Source organism: Scyliorhinus torazame, chromosome 16 (assembly GCF_047496885.1).
Source record: "Scyliorhinus torazame isolate Kashiwa2021f chromosome 16, sScyTor2.1, whole genome shotgun sequence".
Lineage (NCBI taxonomy): Eukaryota > Metazoa > Chordata > Chondrichthyes > Carcharhiniformes > Scyliorhinidae > Scyliorhinus > Scyliorhinus torazame.
Genome location: NC_092722.1, coordinates 69,392,240 through 69,407,843, shown reverse-complemented (window position 1 = coordinate 69,407,843; position 15,604 = coordinate 69,392,240). Strand labels below are relative to the sequence as shown.

At 51.0% G+C, this 15,604-nt stretch overlaps 1 protein-coding gene across 1 annotated transcript in view; it reads right to left on the bottom strand.

Annotated features, from left to right (window-relative positions):
- LOC140392865 (alpha-2-macroglobulin-like) overlaps positions 1 to 15,604 on the bottom strand; it is a 305,968-nt gene that overhangs the window by 241,391 nt on the left and 48,973 nt on the right. Inside the window, exons 2-3 of the mRNA XM_072478608.1 lie at positions 14,041 to 14,224; positions 1,148 to 1,316 (exon numbers count right to left, since the gene is read on the bottom strand). Coding sequence (XP_072334709.1) covers positions 1,148 to 1,316; positions 14,041 to 14,224 — 353 coding nt within the window. The remainder of the gene's footprint in view (positions 1 to 1,147; positions 1,317 to 14,040; positions 14,225 to 15,604) is intronic.

The window sequence follows — 15,604 nt, the reverse complement described above, 5'->3', positions numbered from 1 at the left end:
GCCAGTAGATTTGCAGCCTGCTATAAGGTTTTTAAGTTGAACAGAAATTTTCCACACAATTTGAGTCTCACAAGACAGAAGGATTTTCATTTTGTTACTGAAAGAGTCTCACTCTCTCCACAGGTTTGCACCAAAATGCAAGTAATCCTGATGGTTCATTTTATTTAAAAGTGCCATTTGAACTGTATTGGTTTGCTAAATTGGAGTTAGTAGCAGTATAAATAATAAGGTAAAGTTTTTCTTTCATACTGACTTGTGTCTTGTAGGTGGTGGAAAGGAATTGGGGGAGTCAGAAGGTAAGTGTTATAACCTGCCTGCTTACCACTGGCTGGGGACTAATGGTAATCCCACAATCCTTAGGGAGTATGAGCTTCCCCAATGAGGGGGGCGGATAAATCATTAGCAGAGTCCCTGCATAAATAGAGCTGGCCAGTTTGGAACCACATAGAGAGGAATGAGCAGCAAGAGAGTACTGCTGCTGTACATATATATGAAATTGTAAGTAAATGTTATTTCTTCCTATTCTACAAACTCGTGCTGGATTCTTCGTGGCCCTCACAAAACTGGCGACGAGAACAGGATGTTATAACCTGCCTGCTTACCACTGGCTGGGGACTAATGGCAATCCCACAATCCTTACAGAGTATGAGCTTCCCCAATGAGGAGGGTGGAGAAATCATTATCAGAATCCCTGCATAAATAGAGCTGGCCAGAATGGAACCTGCTAGAGCGGAGTGAGCAGCAAGAGAGTACTGCTGCTGCTGTTGTATATATATGTAATTGTAAATAAATGTTATTTCTTCCTATTCTACAAACTTGTGCTGGATTCTTCGTGGCCCTCACAAAAGTGAGTTACTCTCTCCAGCCTCTGACCTGCACTTGTAGCCAAAATATTTATATGACTGGGTTCTATTCAGTTTCTGGTCAATGGTAACCCCAAGGATGTTGATAGTGAGGGATTCAGCGATGGCACTGAACAGGAGGAGGGGAAGGTGAGAAGTTGAGACCCTCTCTTATTGGGTGAGATAACAAAACTGGGATCGTTTCTGGTGATGGACCTTGTCCTGGTTAGTAGAAAGGCCTCCTCAATGAACACAGTGCGCAAACTCACTCCCAGTTTGACTTATCTCACAGGCTCCAGGCTCACCTGTCTGCCCAGGTTTATAAACAGCTTTGTCAGTCTGAATGAATGTCAGCGAATCGTATCTCTTCAAAACCACCCTCTTTGTCTCATTGATGGAAATGTTTCCTCCTGATCCTCTCACAGTGACCTCTAGGAGGACGACATAGTTTCTGCTCAACTCCTTCTCTTCAATCTGCAGAGTAAACACATACCATATCATTTCAACATTAGAGAAGAGGAGCAGGAAAAGGCCTTTCAGTCCCTCTTGAGCCTGTTGCACAGGGACAGGAGAGGCCATTCAGCCCCTCTCAATCCTGTTACACGGATACAGGAGGAGGTCATTCAGTCCGTCTCCAGCCTTTTATACAGGAACAGGAGGAGGTCCATTCAGCTCCCTTTCTACCTGTTACATAGGAACAGGAGGAGGTCCATTCACCCCTCTCAAGTCTGTAACATGTCTGTTACAAAAAAAGGAGGCCATTCAACTCTCCTCCAGAGCATGTTACACAGGAACAGAAGGAGGCCGTTCAGCCCTTCTCAAACCTGCAAAACAGCAATAGGAGACCCATTCAGCCCCTCTTCAGCCTATAACGCGTAATAAATAACCAACACCCATTGCCCCTCCCGCCTTACCCCCTCCTCCCATCCAGCCTTTCCCCCTTAATGCTCTTAACCCTTCCTTCCCACCCCCCACCTCCCCTCCCGCACACACACACCCCCGCCTTCTCCCCACCTTTCGCTGACTCCTCAATCCTCCTTAAAGAAGTCAATGGTCAGTATTTAAAAACTCTGCGACCAGCCTGAACGAGTACACCACTACAGTAACTGACTTCATTAGTAAGTGTGTAGAAGACTGTGTGCCAAAGTAGAAAATCCGCAAGTTTCCCAACCGGAATCCCCGGATGAACAGGGATATCCACTGCTTGCTGAAGTCTAGGTCTGAGGCGTTCAAGTCAGGCGACCCTGATCTCTACAAGAAAGCCAAATACGATCTAAAGAAATCCATCAAAGATGCCAAAAGACAGTACCAGACCAATCTTGAGTCCCAGGCTAGCCACACAGACCCCCGCTGTCTATGGCAAGGTATGTAAGACATAACTGGCTACAAGATGAAGGCATGTAAAATCACCGGCTCCAATGCACCCCTCCCTGATGAGCTCAATGCATTCTATGCCTGCTTTGAGCAAGAGGTCAGCGAGAGCGAGCCCTCCACCCCAGAAGCCTCGGATGAACTTGTATCCGAGGTCACCATTGCAGACGTCAGAGCAGCCTTCTCGAAGGTCAACCCATGGAAAGCCACTGGCCCGGATGGGGTACCCGGACGGGCACTCAGGTCTTGCGCGGATCAGCTGGCGAGGGTATTCGCAGACATCTTCAACCTCTCTTTACAACAATCTGAGGTCCCTATCTGCTTCAAGAAGACGACCCATCATTCCTGTACCAAAAAAATGCCAAGCAGCGTGCCTTAATGACTATCGTCCAGTGGCTCTGACATCCATCATTATGAAGTGCTTCCAAAGGTTAGTCATGGCACAAATCTACTCGAGCCTCCCAGATTGCCTTGATCCACTACAGTTCGCCTACTGCTGCAACAGGTCCACAGCAGACGCCATCTCCATGGCCCTGCACTCTACCCTGGAACACCTAGATAACAAATACACCTATGTCAGACTCCTATTTATCGACGACAGCTCAGCCACGTAGGCGTACTGGGGGTTAGCATGGAGCAGATGGACCCTCTCGACCAACGGGTCCGACTTGTGCACCCGCACGTGTTTTCGGAGCAGGATGGGTCCGGGTGCTGCCAGCCAGGTCGGGAGCAAGGTCCCAGAGGAGGATTTCCTGGGGAAGACCAGGAGACGTTCGTGAGGTGTCTGATTGGTGGTTGTACAAAGTAGTGACCGGATGGAGTTGAGGGCATCCGGGAGGACTTCTTGCCAGCGGGAGACTGGGAGGTTCCTGGACCGTAGGGCCAGTAGGACGGTCTTCCAGACCGTTCCGTTCTCCCTCTCTGCCTGTCCGTTACCCCGGGGGTTGTAACTGGTCGTCCTGCTCGAGGCGATGCCCTTGCTGAGCAGGAATTGACGCAGTTCGTCGCACATAAAGGCGGACCCCCTATCACTGTGTATGTAAGTGGGGAACCCGAACAGTGCAAAGATGCTATGGAGGGCCTTGATGACGGTGGTGGCGGTCATGTCGGGGCAGGGGATGGCGAATGGGAACCGGGAGTACTCATCAATCATGTTCAGGAAGTACGTGTTGCGGTCGGTGGAGAGGAGGGGGCCTTTGAAGTCCATGCTGAGGCGTTCAAAGGGACGGGAAGCCTTTATCAAGTGCGCTCTCTCTGGCCGGTAGAAGTGTGGTTTGCACTCCGCGCAGATTTGGCAGTCCCTGTTGGCAGTCCTGACCTCCTCGATGGAGTAGGGCAGGTTGCGGGTCTTGACGAAATGGAAAAAGCGAGTGACCCCCCTGGGTGGCAGAGGTCCTCGTGGAGGGCTCGGAGGCGGTCCAATAGTGCGGTGGCACTAGTCAGAAGGCTCGTTTAGCTTCCCGGGGCGATACAAGATCTCGTAGTTGTTGGTGGAGAGTTTGATCCTCCATCACAAGATCTTGTCGTTTTTTATCTTGCCTCGCTGTGCATTATCGAACATGAAAGCAACCAACCGAGTGAGGAGAGTGAATCTCCTGCCAGCCAGGTAATGCCTCCAATGTCGCACAGCTTCTACTATGGCCTGGGCCTCCTTTTCGACTGAGGAGTGGCGGATTTCGGAAGCATGGAGGGTACGTGAGAAGAAGGCCACAGGCCTGCCCCCTTGGTTGAGGGTAGCCGCTAGAGCTACGTCAGACGCATCACTCGCGACCTGGAAGGGGAAGGACTCGTCGATGGCGTGCATTGTGGCCTTTGCGATGTCAGTTTTGATGCGGCTGAAGGCCTGGCGAGCCTCTATCGACAGGGGAAAAGCTGTGGATTGGATCAGGGAATGGGCCTTGTCCGCATAGTTGGGGACCCACTGGGCGTAGTAGCTAAAAAACCCTAGGCAGCGTTTCAGGGCCTTAGAGCAGTGAGGGAGGGAGAACTCCATAAGGGGGCGCATGCGTTCAGGGTCGGGGCCGATAACTCAATTTCGCACTACGTAGCCGACAATGGCTAGACGGTCGGTGCTCAACACGCAATTATCCTTATTGTATGTTAGGTTAAGGATTTTAGTGGTCTGGAGAAATTTTTGGAGGTTGGTGTCGTGGTCCTGCTGGTCGTGGCCGCAGATGGTGACATTATCGAGGTACGCGAATGTTGCCTGTAAACCGTACCAGTCAACAATTCAGTACATCTCGCGCTGGAAGACCGAGACCCCGTTAGTGACACCAAAGGGAACCCTTAAGAAGTGATAGAGCCGCCCGTCTGCCTCAAAGGCAGTGCATTTGCGGTCACTAGTGCGGATGGGGAGCTGGTGGTCGGCGGACTTGAGATCCACCGTGGAGAAGACCTTATAATGTGCGATCCTGTTTACCAGGTCGGATATGCGGGGGAGAGGGTACGCGTCCAGCTGCGTAAACCTGTTGATGGTCTGACTGTAGTCGATGACCATCCTATGCTTCTCCCCGGTCTTTACCACCACTACTTGAGATCTCCAGGGGCTGTTACTGGCTTCAATGACGCCTTCCCTCAGTAGCCTTTGGACCTCTGACCTAATAAAGATCCGGTCCTGGGCACTGTAGCGTCTGCTCCTGGTGGCGACGGGTTTGCAATCCAGGGTGAGGTTCTCAAACAGGGAAGGCGGGTCGACCTTAAGGTAAGGGGGGTATCGCGCCGCCAAATTGGAAGGTCAGACTTTGAAGGTTACACTGGAAGTCTAAACCCATAGACGGAAATGTTTGAACTCCCTTCCCTGGACTGTGAGGTTTGCTATACAAAACCCCTTTATCTCCACTGAGTGGGAACCGGAGGCCAGTGAGATTTTTTTGGTTAACAGGGTGGATGAGGAGGGAACAGCGCCTTACCGTGTCGGGGTGTATGAAGCTCTCCGTGCTCCCAGAGTCAATTAGGCAGGACGTCTCGTGCCCATTGATGAAAACGGTCGTCGTAGCGGTTGAGAGTGTTCGAGGGCGATACTGATCCAGGGTCACCGAGGCCAATCGCAGTAGTTGGGAATTCTGTTCAGGCAGTGTGTGGTCGGCCGAGCTGGAGTCCTGGGGGTCCATCCAAGATGACGTCTACCATTGGTCGCACATGGCCGGGGGAGCACAAAATGGCGGCACCCATCCCTCTAACGTGGCGTCCGTGGAATAAGATGGCAGCGTCCAGGGTCCGCACGTGGCCCTGGGATATGGGGGTGGTGGCGACCGCTGGCCGCATGGGGCCCGTGGAGAAGTTTGTGGTGGTGGTCCGGATTCGCCGCTGGAGACTGCGGCCACCGCTCGGGCCTGACATACCCCCACTAAATGGCCCTTTTTGCCGCATCCCTTGCAGGTGGATGCGCGGGCCGGGCAGCGCTGGCGGTGGTGCTTGGACTGCCCGCAAAAGTAGCAGCGGGGCCCCTTGGATTTGCCAGGCCGCCTTGCAGTGCAAGCCAGTGGGTGACCGGGGGAAGTCTCGGAGTCGGCCGCTGCGGGGTTCCACGCTGCCCAGGGGGCTGCCGCACGGTCGGGAACGTAGGCGCGGGTGTTCCTGGAGGCCACATCCAGGGAGCCTGCAAGGGCCCGTGCCTCCCTGAGACCCAGGGTGTCCTTCTCTAACAGGCGCTGGTGGATTTGTGACAAAAGCATACCTGCCACGAAAGCGTCCCATACTAAGAGTTCCATGTGTTCGCTCGCCGAAACTTGCGGGCAGCTGCAGCGTCTTCCCAGCACCAGGAGTGCACGGTAGAATTCCTCCAACGATTCCCCAGGGGTTTGTCGCCTTGTTGCAAGCAGGTGCCGGGCGTAGACCTGGTTTACCGGGCGAATATAGTGTCCTTTTAGCAGCTCAATTGCTGCATCGAAGTCTTCCGCTTCCTTGATGAGGGTGTAAATCTCCGGGCTCACCCTTGAGTGCACGACGTGCAGTTTCTGCTCTCCCGTGGGTGCGTTTTCGGCCGTCTCGAGATACCCTTTAAAACACGCCAGCCAGTGCTTAAAGATTGCCGCTGAGTTCGCTGCGTGGGGGCTAAGTTGCAGACACTCCGGCTTGATTCGGAGCTCTATCCTTTCTTCTTAAAAAACTAGCTTATTAAATTGATGCATGATCAATGACCATTAAAACGAGGTTGTAGTCCAACTGAAGGCTTTAATAAGCTAGATGTTTCCCCCAGCAGCTCAGGTACAGAATGAGGGCTGCTGGGGCGGCACGGGTTCCTATACCCCGCCTATCAGGGTGGAGCTGTTATACACTCTAGCCAATAGCAAGCATACAAGTTCTACCAATGGTGCTTCAGCCTCTCAGGTACCGTAATACCTATAATACCACAGTCCCATGGCGGCAGCAACGGAAAGGCCGGCACCTGTTTTCTCAGGAAGTCGCGCACCTGCAAATACCTAAAACCATTCTCTGCTAGCAATTTAAATTTATCCTCCAAAGCTTTCAAGTTGGGAAAGCTCCCATCTATAAATAGATCCCCCATCCTTCTAATTCCTGCCCTCTACCAATTCCGAAACCTGCCATCTAGCCTACCCGGTACAAACCTGTGGTTGTTATAAATCGGGGTCCAAATCGATGCTCCCTCCACTCTCTTTTATCTCCTCCACTACCCCCAGATCCTCAGAGCCGCCACAACCACCTGACTTGTGGAGTATCAGGCTGGCAAAAATGGCAGAGGTGCCGTTACCAATGCTCCCAGACTGGTGTCTTTACATGACGCCGCCTCCATCCGTTCCCATGCCGACCCCTCCCCCGCTACCCACTTCATGATCATGGCTATATTAGCCGCCCAGTAGTAATTGCAGAGGTTCGGCAGCGCCAACCCACCCTCCCCCCGACTGTGCTCCAGCAACACTTTCTTCACTCACGGGGTTTTACTCGCCCACACAAAGCCCAAAATAATCTTATTCACCCACTCGAAAAAGGACTTAGGGATGATGATGGGGAGGCACTGAAAGACAAACAGAAATCTGGGGAGGACCACCATTTTCACGGTCTGTACCCTCCCCGCCAGTGATAGTGGGAGCATGTCCAGTCTCTTAAAGTCCCCTTCCATTTGTTCCACCAACCGAGATAGGTTGAACTTGTGTAGTATCTCCCATTTCCGGGCCACTTGGATTCCCAGATATCGAAAGTTCTTCCCTACCATTCTAAGCAGCAGCTCTCCCAGTCTCTTCTCTTGCCTGGATCGCAAACATCTCGCTTTTCCCCATGTTCAATTTATACCCCTGAAAATTGCCAAATTCCCCCAAGATTCGCATTACTTGACCATCCCCTCCAACGGGTCCGAAATGTACAAGAGCAGGTCATCTGCGTAAAGCGAGACCCGGTGCTCCAACCCCTCCAACCCCCACCTCCCGAACCAGTTCCTAGAGGCTCTTAACGCCATGGCCAATGGCTCTATGGCGAGACCAAACAGTAACAGGGAGAGGGGGCACCCTTGCCTCGTCCCTTGATGTCGTTGAAAATACTCTGACCTCGGCCGATTCGTACGCACACTCGCTACTGGTGCCTGATGGAGCAACCGCACCCAGTCAATAAAGCCCTCACCAAACCTAAACCTCCCCAGCGCCTCCCAGTTAATTCCACTCCACCCGATCAAAAGCCTTCTCCGCCTCCATCGCTACCACCACCTCCGCCTGCTCTCCTTCTGAGGGCATCATAATAACATTTAGGAGCCTTCGAACATTAACCTTGAGTTGCCTGCCCTTAACAATTCCCATCTGGTCTTCCCCTATCACCCCCGGGATACAGTCCTCTATCCTTGTGACCAGTATCTTAGCCAGCAGTTTGGCATCCACATTCAGTGGAGAAATCGGCCTGAATGACCCGCATTGCTCCGGATCCTTCTCCCGTTTCAAGATCAATGAAATCGAGACCTGCAACATTGTTGGGGGGAGGACTCCCTTCTCTCTTGCTTCGTTAAATGTCCTCACCAGCAATGGGCTCAATATCTCTGAAAACTTCTTATAGAATTCCACCGGGTTGCCGTCAGGCCCTGGGGCCTTGTCCGATTGCATGCGCTCCAGCCCCTTGATTATTTCCCAGTCTCAATTGAGGATCCCAGCCCCTCCACCAGATCCTGCTCTACCCTCGGGAACTTCAACTGATCCAGAAATTGCCTCATCCCCTCCACCCCAGCCGAGGGTTCTGACTCATATAATTTACTGTTAAAGTCCTTAAACACCTCATTCACCCCCGCTGGGTCCAGAACAGTATTACCGTCTCTACCTACTTTACCTATCTCCCTGGCTGCCTCTCTTTTCCTGAGCTGGTGCGCCAACATTCTACTTGCCTTTTCCCCGTACTCATAGATCGCCCCCCTTGCCTTCCTCAACTGTTCCACTGCTTTCCCTGTGGTCAACAGCCCAAACTCCACCTGTAACCTCCACCGCTCCCTCAGTAGCCCTGCGTCCGGGGCCTCCGAGTATCTCCTGTCCACCTGGAGTATGTCCTCTACTAATCTATCCCTCTCAGCCCATTCCACCTTTTCTCTGTGGCCCCTATCAAGATTAATTCCCCTCTGACTACTGTCTTCAAAGCTTCCCAGACCGTCGCTGCAGAGACCTCTCTGGTATCATTTGTTTCCAGGTAGTTCTGGATGGACTTGTTAACCCGTCCACAGACCGCCTCGTCCGCTAGCAACCCCACATTCAGTCTCCACAGCGGGCGTTGCCCTCTCTCCACGCTAACCCATAGATCCACCCAGTGGGGGGCATGATCCGTCACTGCAATTGCCGAGTACTCAGTATCCACCACCCCCGGTATTAGCACCCTACTCAGAACAATAAAAGTCAATGCGAGAGTATACCTTGTGGACATGTGAAAAAAAGGAAAACTTCTTCGTCCTCAGCCGTGCAAACCTCCATGGGTATACGCCCCCCCATCTGTTCCATAAAACCCTTCAATTCCTTTGCCGCAACCGGCCTCCTCCCTGTCCTGGATTCTGACCGGCCCAATTCCGGATCAATGACTTTGTTGAAGTCCACTCCCATGATCAGGTTATGTGACTTTAAGTCTGGGATCTTACCTAACACCCGCCTCTTAAATTCCACGTCGTCCCAATTCGGAGCATATATGTTCACAAGTACCACTCGCACCCCCTCCAGCTTTCCACTGACCATTATGTACCTACCCCTCTTGTCTGACACGATTCTCCCTGCCTCGAATGCCACATGTTTGCTGATCAAGATCGCAACCCCCCTGGTCTTTGAGTCCAGTCCTGAGTGGAACACTTGGCTAACCCACCCCTTCCTCAATCTCGTCTGGTCTGTAACCTTTAGGTGTGTCTCCTGTAGCATTGCAATGTCCGCCTTCTGTTCCCTCAAATGTGCAAACACGCGAGCCCTCTTGACCGGCCCATTCAGTCCTCTCACGCTCAATGTGAGCAGCTTGGACGGGGGGGGGGGCTTCCGCCCCTGGCACCAAGCAGTCTGTCTCCCTATTGTACTCTCCTCTCTCCCCCCCCACATGAATAAACATTTTAAAAGCATCACATTCCCCAGTAAACAAACAACAGAAATAAGAAACAGTGAAGAAACAATCACTTTAGAAAAAATAGTCACCCAAAAAGCAGAACTAAATTCAAAGCCCACCCCCGCTCTAACAAGGTCCCTCTCATAACAGTTGATCAAGACAGATCAACCTTTTACCATCCATACAGCCCATTATTTCACATCGAGCTACTTAAATAATCCAGCACCACAAATCGCTGCCACAGTACTTCTCCAAGGCTTAAGTGTCTTTTAATTTGCCTCCAGCTTCATTTCTTTAATAAAGGTCCATACTTCGTCTGGCGTTTCAAAGTAGAAGTCCCGTTCCTCATGTGTGACCCACAGGTGGGCTGGGTACACCATCCCGAACTTCACCCCCTTCTTAAAGAGGGTCGTTTTTGCCCGATTGAACCCAGCTCGCCTCTTGGCCAAATCCGCTTCCAGGTCCTGCTAAATGCGCAACACACAGTTCTCCCACTTGCTGCTCCGTTCTTTCTTGGCCCACCGCAAAACGTGTTCCTTGTCCATGAAACGGTGAAAACGTACCACCATGGCCCTCGGCGGTTCGTTCGCTCTGGGCTTCCTCGCGAGGGCTCTGTGCGCTCTGTCCAATTCCAGGGGCTGAGGGAACGTCCCAGTTCCATCAACTTCTCCAACATGTCCGTCACATAGGCCCTTGCATCCAATCCCTCACTGCCTTCAGGGAGGCCAACAATTCTGAGATTCTGCCTCCTGGACCTATTTTCCAGGTCCTCCAGCTTCTCCTGCATTCTTTTCTAGCGGTCGTTCGTCATCCCCACCTTGCTTTCCAGCACGGTTACATACTCCTCATGCTCGGACAACTTTTGTTCGACCTTCTGGATCGCTCTCCCGTGGGTTTCTGATTCTGAACCACTTGATCAATCGAAGCCTTCATCGGATCCAGCGTGTCCTTCTTTAGCTTGGCGAAGCAATCCTCGAAAAACTTCACCAGCTGCTCCATCGACCACTGTGACGTCTCCCCACCGCCATGCTGTCCCGTGTTACCAGCTCTGCTTGCGTCTCCCTTTCGGACTTTGTCGTCTCACATGGCCATTCTTGTCCAATTCTCCATACACCGGAAGAGGATTTCTCCTTACTGTCTCACTCTTCACAGCTTTATCCCATAAAATCCAACAAAAAACTGGGGGAAAAAGGTCCAAAAGTCCGTTACAGGCGAGAGCTATCAAATGTGCGACCTACCCATCCATGGCCGCCACCGGAAGTCAGCTGCATCCTGAACATTCTAACCCACAGGCCACAATCAGTAAGGATGGGCAACACCTCCTCCACGATCATCCTCAACATCGGTGGTGCCCTCAGCCCCCTGCTATACTCCTTATACACCTATGACTGTGTGGCCAAATTCCCGTCCAACTCGATTTTCAAATTTGCTGATGACACCACCGTAGTGGGTCGGATTTCAAACAATGACGAGACAGAGTACAGGAATGAGATAGAGAATCTGGTGAACTGGTGCAACGACAATAATCTCTCCCTCAATGTCAACAAAACGAAGGAAATTGTCATCGACTTCAGGAAGCGTAGTGGAGAACATGCCCCTGTCTACATCAATGGGAATGAAGTAGAAAGGGTCGAGAGCTTCAAGTTTTTAGGTGTACAGATCACCAACAGCCTGTCCTGGTCCCCCCATGCCGACAATATAGTTAAGAAAGCCCACCAACGACTCTACTTTCTCAGAAGACTAACGAAATATGGCATGTCAGCTACGACTCTCACCAACTTCTACAGGTGCACCATCGAAAGCATTCTTTCTGGTTGTATCACAGCTTGGTATGGCGCCTGCTCTGCCCAAGACCTCAGGAGACTACAAAAGGTCATGAATGTAGCTCAGTCCATCACGCAAACCAGCCTCCCATCCATTGACTCGATCTATAATTCCCGTTGCCTCAGAAAGGCAGGCAGCATAATTAAGGACCCCACTCACCCCAGACATACTCTCTTCCACCTTCTTCCGTCAGGAAAAAGATACCAAAGTTTGAGGTCACGTACCAACCGACTCAAGAACAGCTTCTTCCCTCCTGCCATCAGACTTTTGAATGGACCTACCTCGTATTAAGCTGATCCTTTCTCGACACCTTGCTATAACTGTACCATTATATTCAGCAATCCCGCCTTCCTTCCCTATGTACGGGATGCATTGTTCGTATAGCATGCAAGAAACAATACTTTTCACTGTAAACTAATACATGTGACAATAATAAAGCAAATCAAATCAAATCAATGAACAGCTTACACCTCCGAGCGAACCAATCAACCAATCTCCTCAGGATGAATTTGACCTGCTTCAGCCTCAGGATTTTCACCAGGTTGCTCACCCACACCGCCGCATTTGGTGCACTGAGTCCTTCCATCCAAGTAAGACCCGTCAAGGAGGTAAAGTCCAAGACATAGGCCTTTCGCATCCCCTGGACTCCAGGGTCTTCTGATACCCCGAATATCGCTACCTCTGGACTCCGGACCAACTTCACCCCCAGCACCTCGGACATTATGTCCGCAAATCCCTGCCAGAACCTCTTTAGCTTCGGTTGAGTCCCGGGCGCCAGGTGGTCCGGCGAACTCATATTTAAATGAGAATTAAATGGAAGGCAAATTTAAATATGCTGATCTGGACCGTGTCCCGTAAGGGAAAAAAATAGATTGTGACATCTTGTGACATTCGTTGAATCTTACGAGATGTTGCACGCATCGCAGATCTCGCAAGAGGCCACTCGTGAGATTCAACAGTCTCGTGCTGACACCAAGACAGTGCAAGGAAGTCCATGAATCGCGCCCAGGGATTGCGTTACAAAGCAAAATCCAACGGCTCCAGTCCTCCGGAATCTTCCTCACACACAGTGAATGACATTAAAAGGGGAAGACTGCAGCCCCCCTCTCTGCGCAAGATCCCATGGGAAGATTCAGCTGTGGCTATAGGAGGGTGGGAGTGGGTAAAGCGAGATGAAGATTTCTCAGCTTTACTTCTATTCCGTCGAGGGATGTTTGTGTCACTGGTCCAGACTCAGCATTTATTAGCCACTCCTATTGCGTCTTGAGAAAGTGATGCTGAGCCGCCATCTTGAACCCGCTGCAGTCCGTGTGATGAGTGATTGGGAGGGGAACTTGCAGCTGATGCTGTTCCCCATGTGTCCGCTACCCCTTGTCCTTCTATATGGTACAGGTTATGGCTTTGGAAGGTGCTGCTGAAGGTACCTTGGTGAGTCGCTGCAGTGCATCTTGCAGACGGTACACACAGAATTTACAGTGCAGGAGGAGGCCATTCGGCCCGACGAGTCTGCACCCGCCCTTGGAAAGAGCACCCCTCCCAAGCCCACGCCTCCAATCTAATCTAACCTAACCTTAACCCACGGCTGGTGGATGGAGTGAACGTTTGTGGTTAGTGTGACGATCAAGCAAGGCTGCTTTGTCCTGGGTGGTGTTGATCTTCTTCAGTGTTGTTGTTGGGTTCAGTTCAGTTTCTGGTCAATGGTAACCCCCATAATGGGGGATTCAGTGTTGATAATGCCATTGAATGTCAAGGGACGATGGTTAGATTCTCTCTTATTGAAGATGGTCATTGCTTGGTACTTGTCTGCCAATAGGTTTGGGAACATGAAGAGTCCAAAATGTCTAGGCGGGTGGGGACATATTGTTAGGGCGTTTTGGGGAATTGGTGGTTGAAGGGTGACAATGCTGAGGAAGACTAGAGTGTGAGAGCGATATGGATGGAGACACATGCTTTGTTATGCTCTTGACGTAGCATAAGCTGTTTCCTTGATGTGCACTCTGACAAAGGAAGGTTCAGACTTGGAGAGAGCTTTAACATGTATATTTAACTGTTAACAATTCCTCTTGGATTTGACTCTCCTGTTAATCCTGCTATAGCTACTCAGACTGACTAACCAGTCTGCTACAATCCATGTGGTGGGAGTGATGTGTTTAAATCAACCCTGTGTCTGTACTCACTGAGTGTCTCCACTGGAAAGAGACTGAGCATGTGTGCTGTGTCTTTATATATGGGTTGGTGTAATGCCCTCATGTGGTAGTGTCATCTCTGTGTGTGTCGTGAATGCCCATTGGTCGTGTCCTATCTCACTGGCCTATTGGTTGAATGTCTGTGTGTCATATCTCTGGTGCTCCCTCTAGTGTCTAGCTAGGTGTAGTGTATGTACATTAACCCTTTGTGTATTTACAGTGATGCATATCCCCACAATACAGAGATCGGATAAAGGGTATACAGAAGCATTAACGAGACACAAGCCCATGAAATGGTCAAGGTATCAGAGACTTACGGTGAAGCTGAAGCAATGATATCCTGTATTGGCCAGGAGCTCCTGCTGTAAGAGAGTAGTGTTGGTCACTTCATTCTCAATGGTCAGTGTGAGGGGAGAGGACTCAGTGGCTGACAGGATCAGAACACAAACATTCTCCAGTGTATCTGTGCGTAACTCGGCAGGAATCAGAACCACATAGTGACTGGAAACAAAGGAGACACAATGTCAACAGAGGAATGGATCATGGAAAACAACCTACACCCCAAAACGGTGAGAATGATCCACACCCCCACCCTGTCCCAAACTGAGAGAATGATCCACACACCCTGTCCCAAACTGAGAGAATGATCCACACACCCTGTCCCAAACTGAGAGAATGATCCACACTCCCTGTCCCAAACTGTGAGAATGATCCACACTCCCTGTCCCAAACTGTGAGAATGATCCACACCCCCTGTCCCAAACTGAGAGAATGATCCACATCCCCTGTCCAAAACTGTGAGAATGATCCACACCCCCTGTCCCAAACTGTGAGAATGATCCACACTCCCTGTCCCAAACTGTGAGAATGATCCACATCCCCGTCCCAAACTGTGAGAATGATCCACACCCCCTGTCCCAAACTGTGAGAATGATCCACACTCCCTGTCCCAAACTGAGAGAATGATCCACACACCCTGTCCCAAACTGAGAGAATGATTCACACACCCTGTCCCAAACTGTGAGAATGATCCACACACCCTGTCCCAAACTGTGAGAATGATCCACATCCCCTGTCCCAAACTGTGAGAATGATCCACATCCCCTGTCCCAAACTGTGAGAATGATCCACACCCCCTGTCCCAAACTGAGAGAATGATCCACACCCCCTGTCCCAAACTGTGAGAATGATCCACACCCCCTGACCCAAACTGTGAGAATGATCCACACCCCCTGACCCAAACTGTGAGAATGATCCACACCCCCTGTCCCAAACTGTGAGAATGATCCACATCCCCTGTCCCAAACTGTGAGAATGATCCACACCCCCTGACCCAAACTGTGAGAATGATCCACACCCCCTGTCCAAAACTGTGAGAATGATCCACACTCCCTGACCCAAACTGTGAGAATGATCCACACCCCCTGTCCCAAACTGAGAGAATGATCCACACCCCCTGTCCCAAACTGAGAGAATGATCCACATCCCCTGTCCAAAACTGTGAGAATGATCCACACCCCCTGACCCAAACTGTGAGAATGATCCACACCCCCTGTCCCAAACTGAGAGAATGATCCACATCCCCTGTCCCAAACTGTGAGAATGATCCACACACCCTGTCCAAAACTGAGAGAATGATCCACACCCCCTGTCCCAAACTGAGAGAATGATCCACATCCCCTGTCTAAAACTGAGAGAATGATCCACACCCCCTGTCCCAAACTGTGAGAATGATCCACATCCCCTGTCCCCAAACTGAGAGAATGATCCACACCCCCTGTCCCAAACTGTGAGATTGATCCACACCCCCTGTCCCAAACTGTGAGAATGATCCACATCCCCTGTCTAAAACTGAGAGAATGATCCACACCCCCTGTCCCA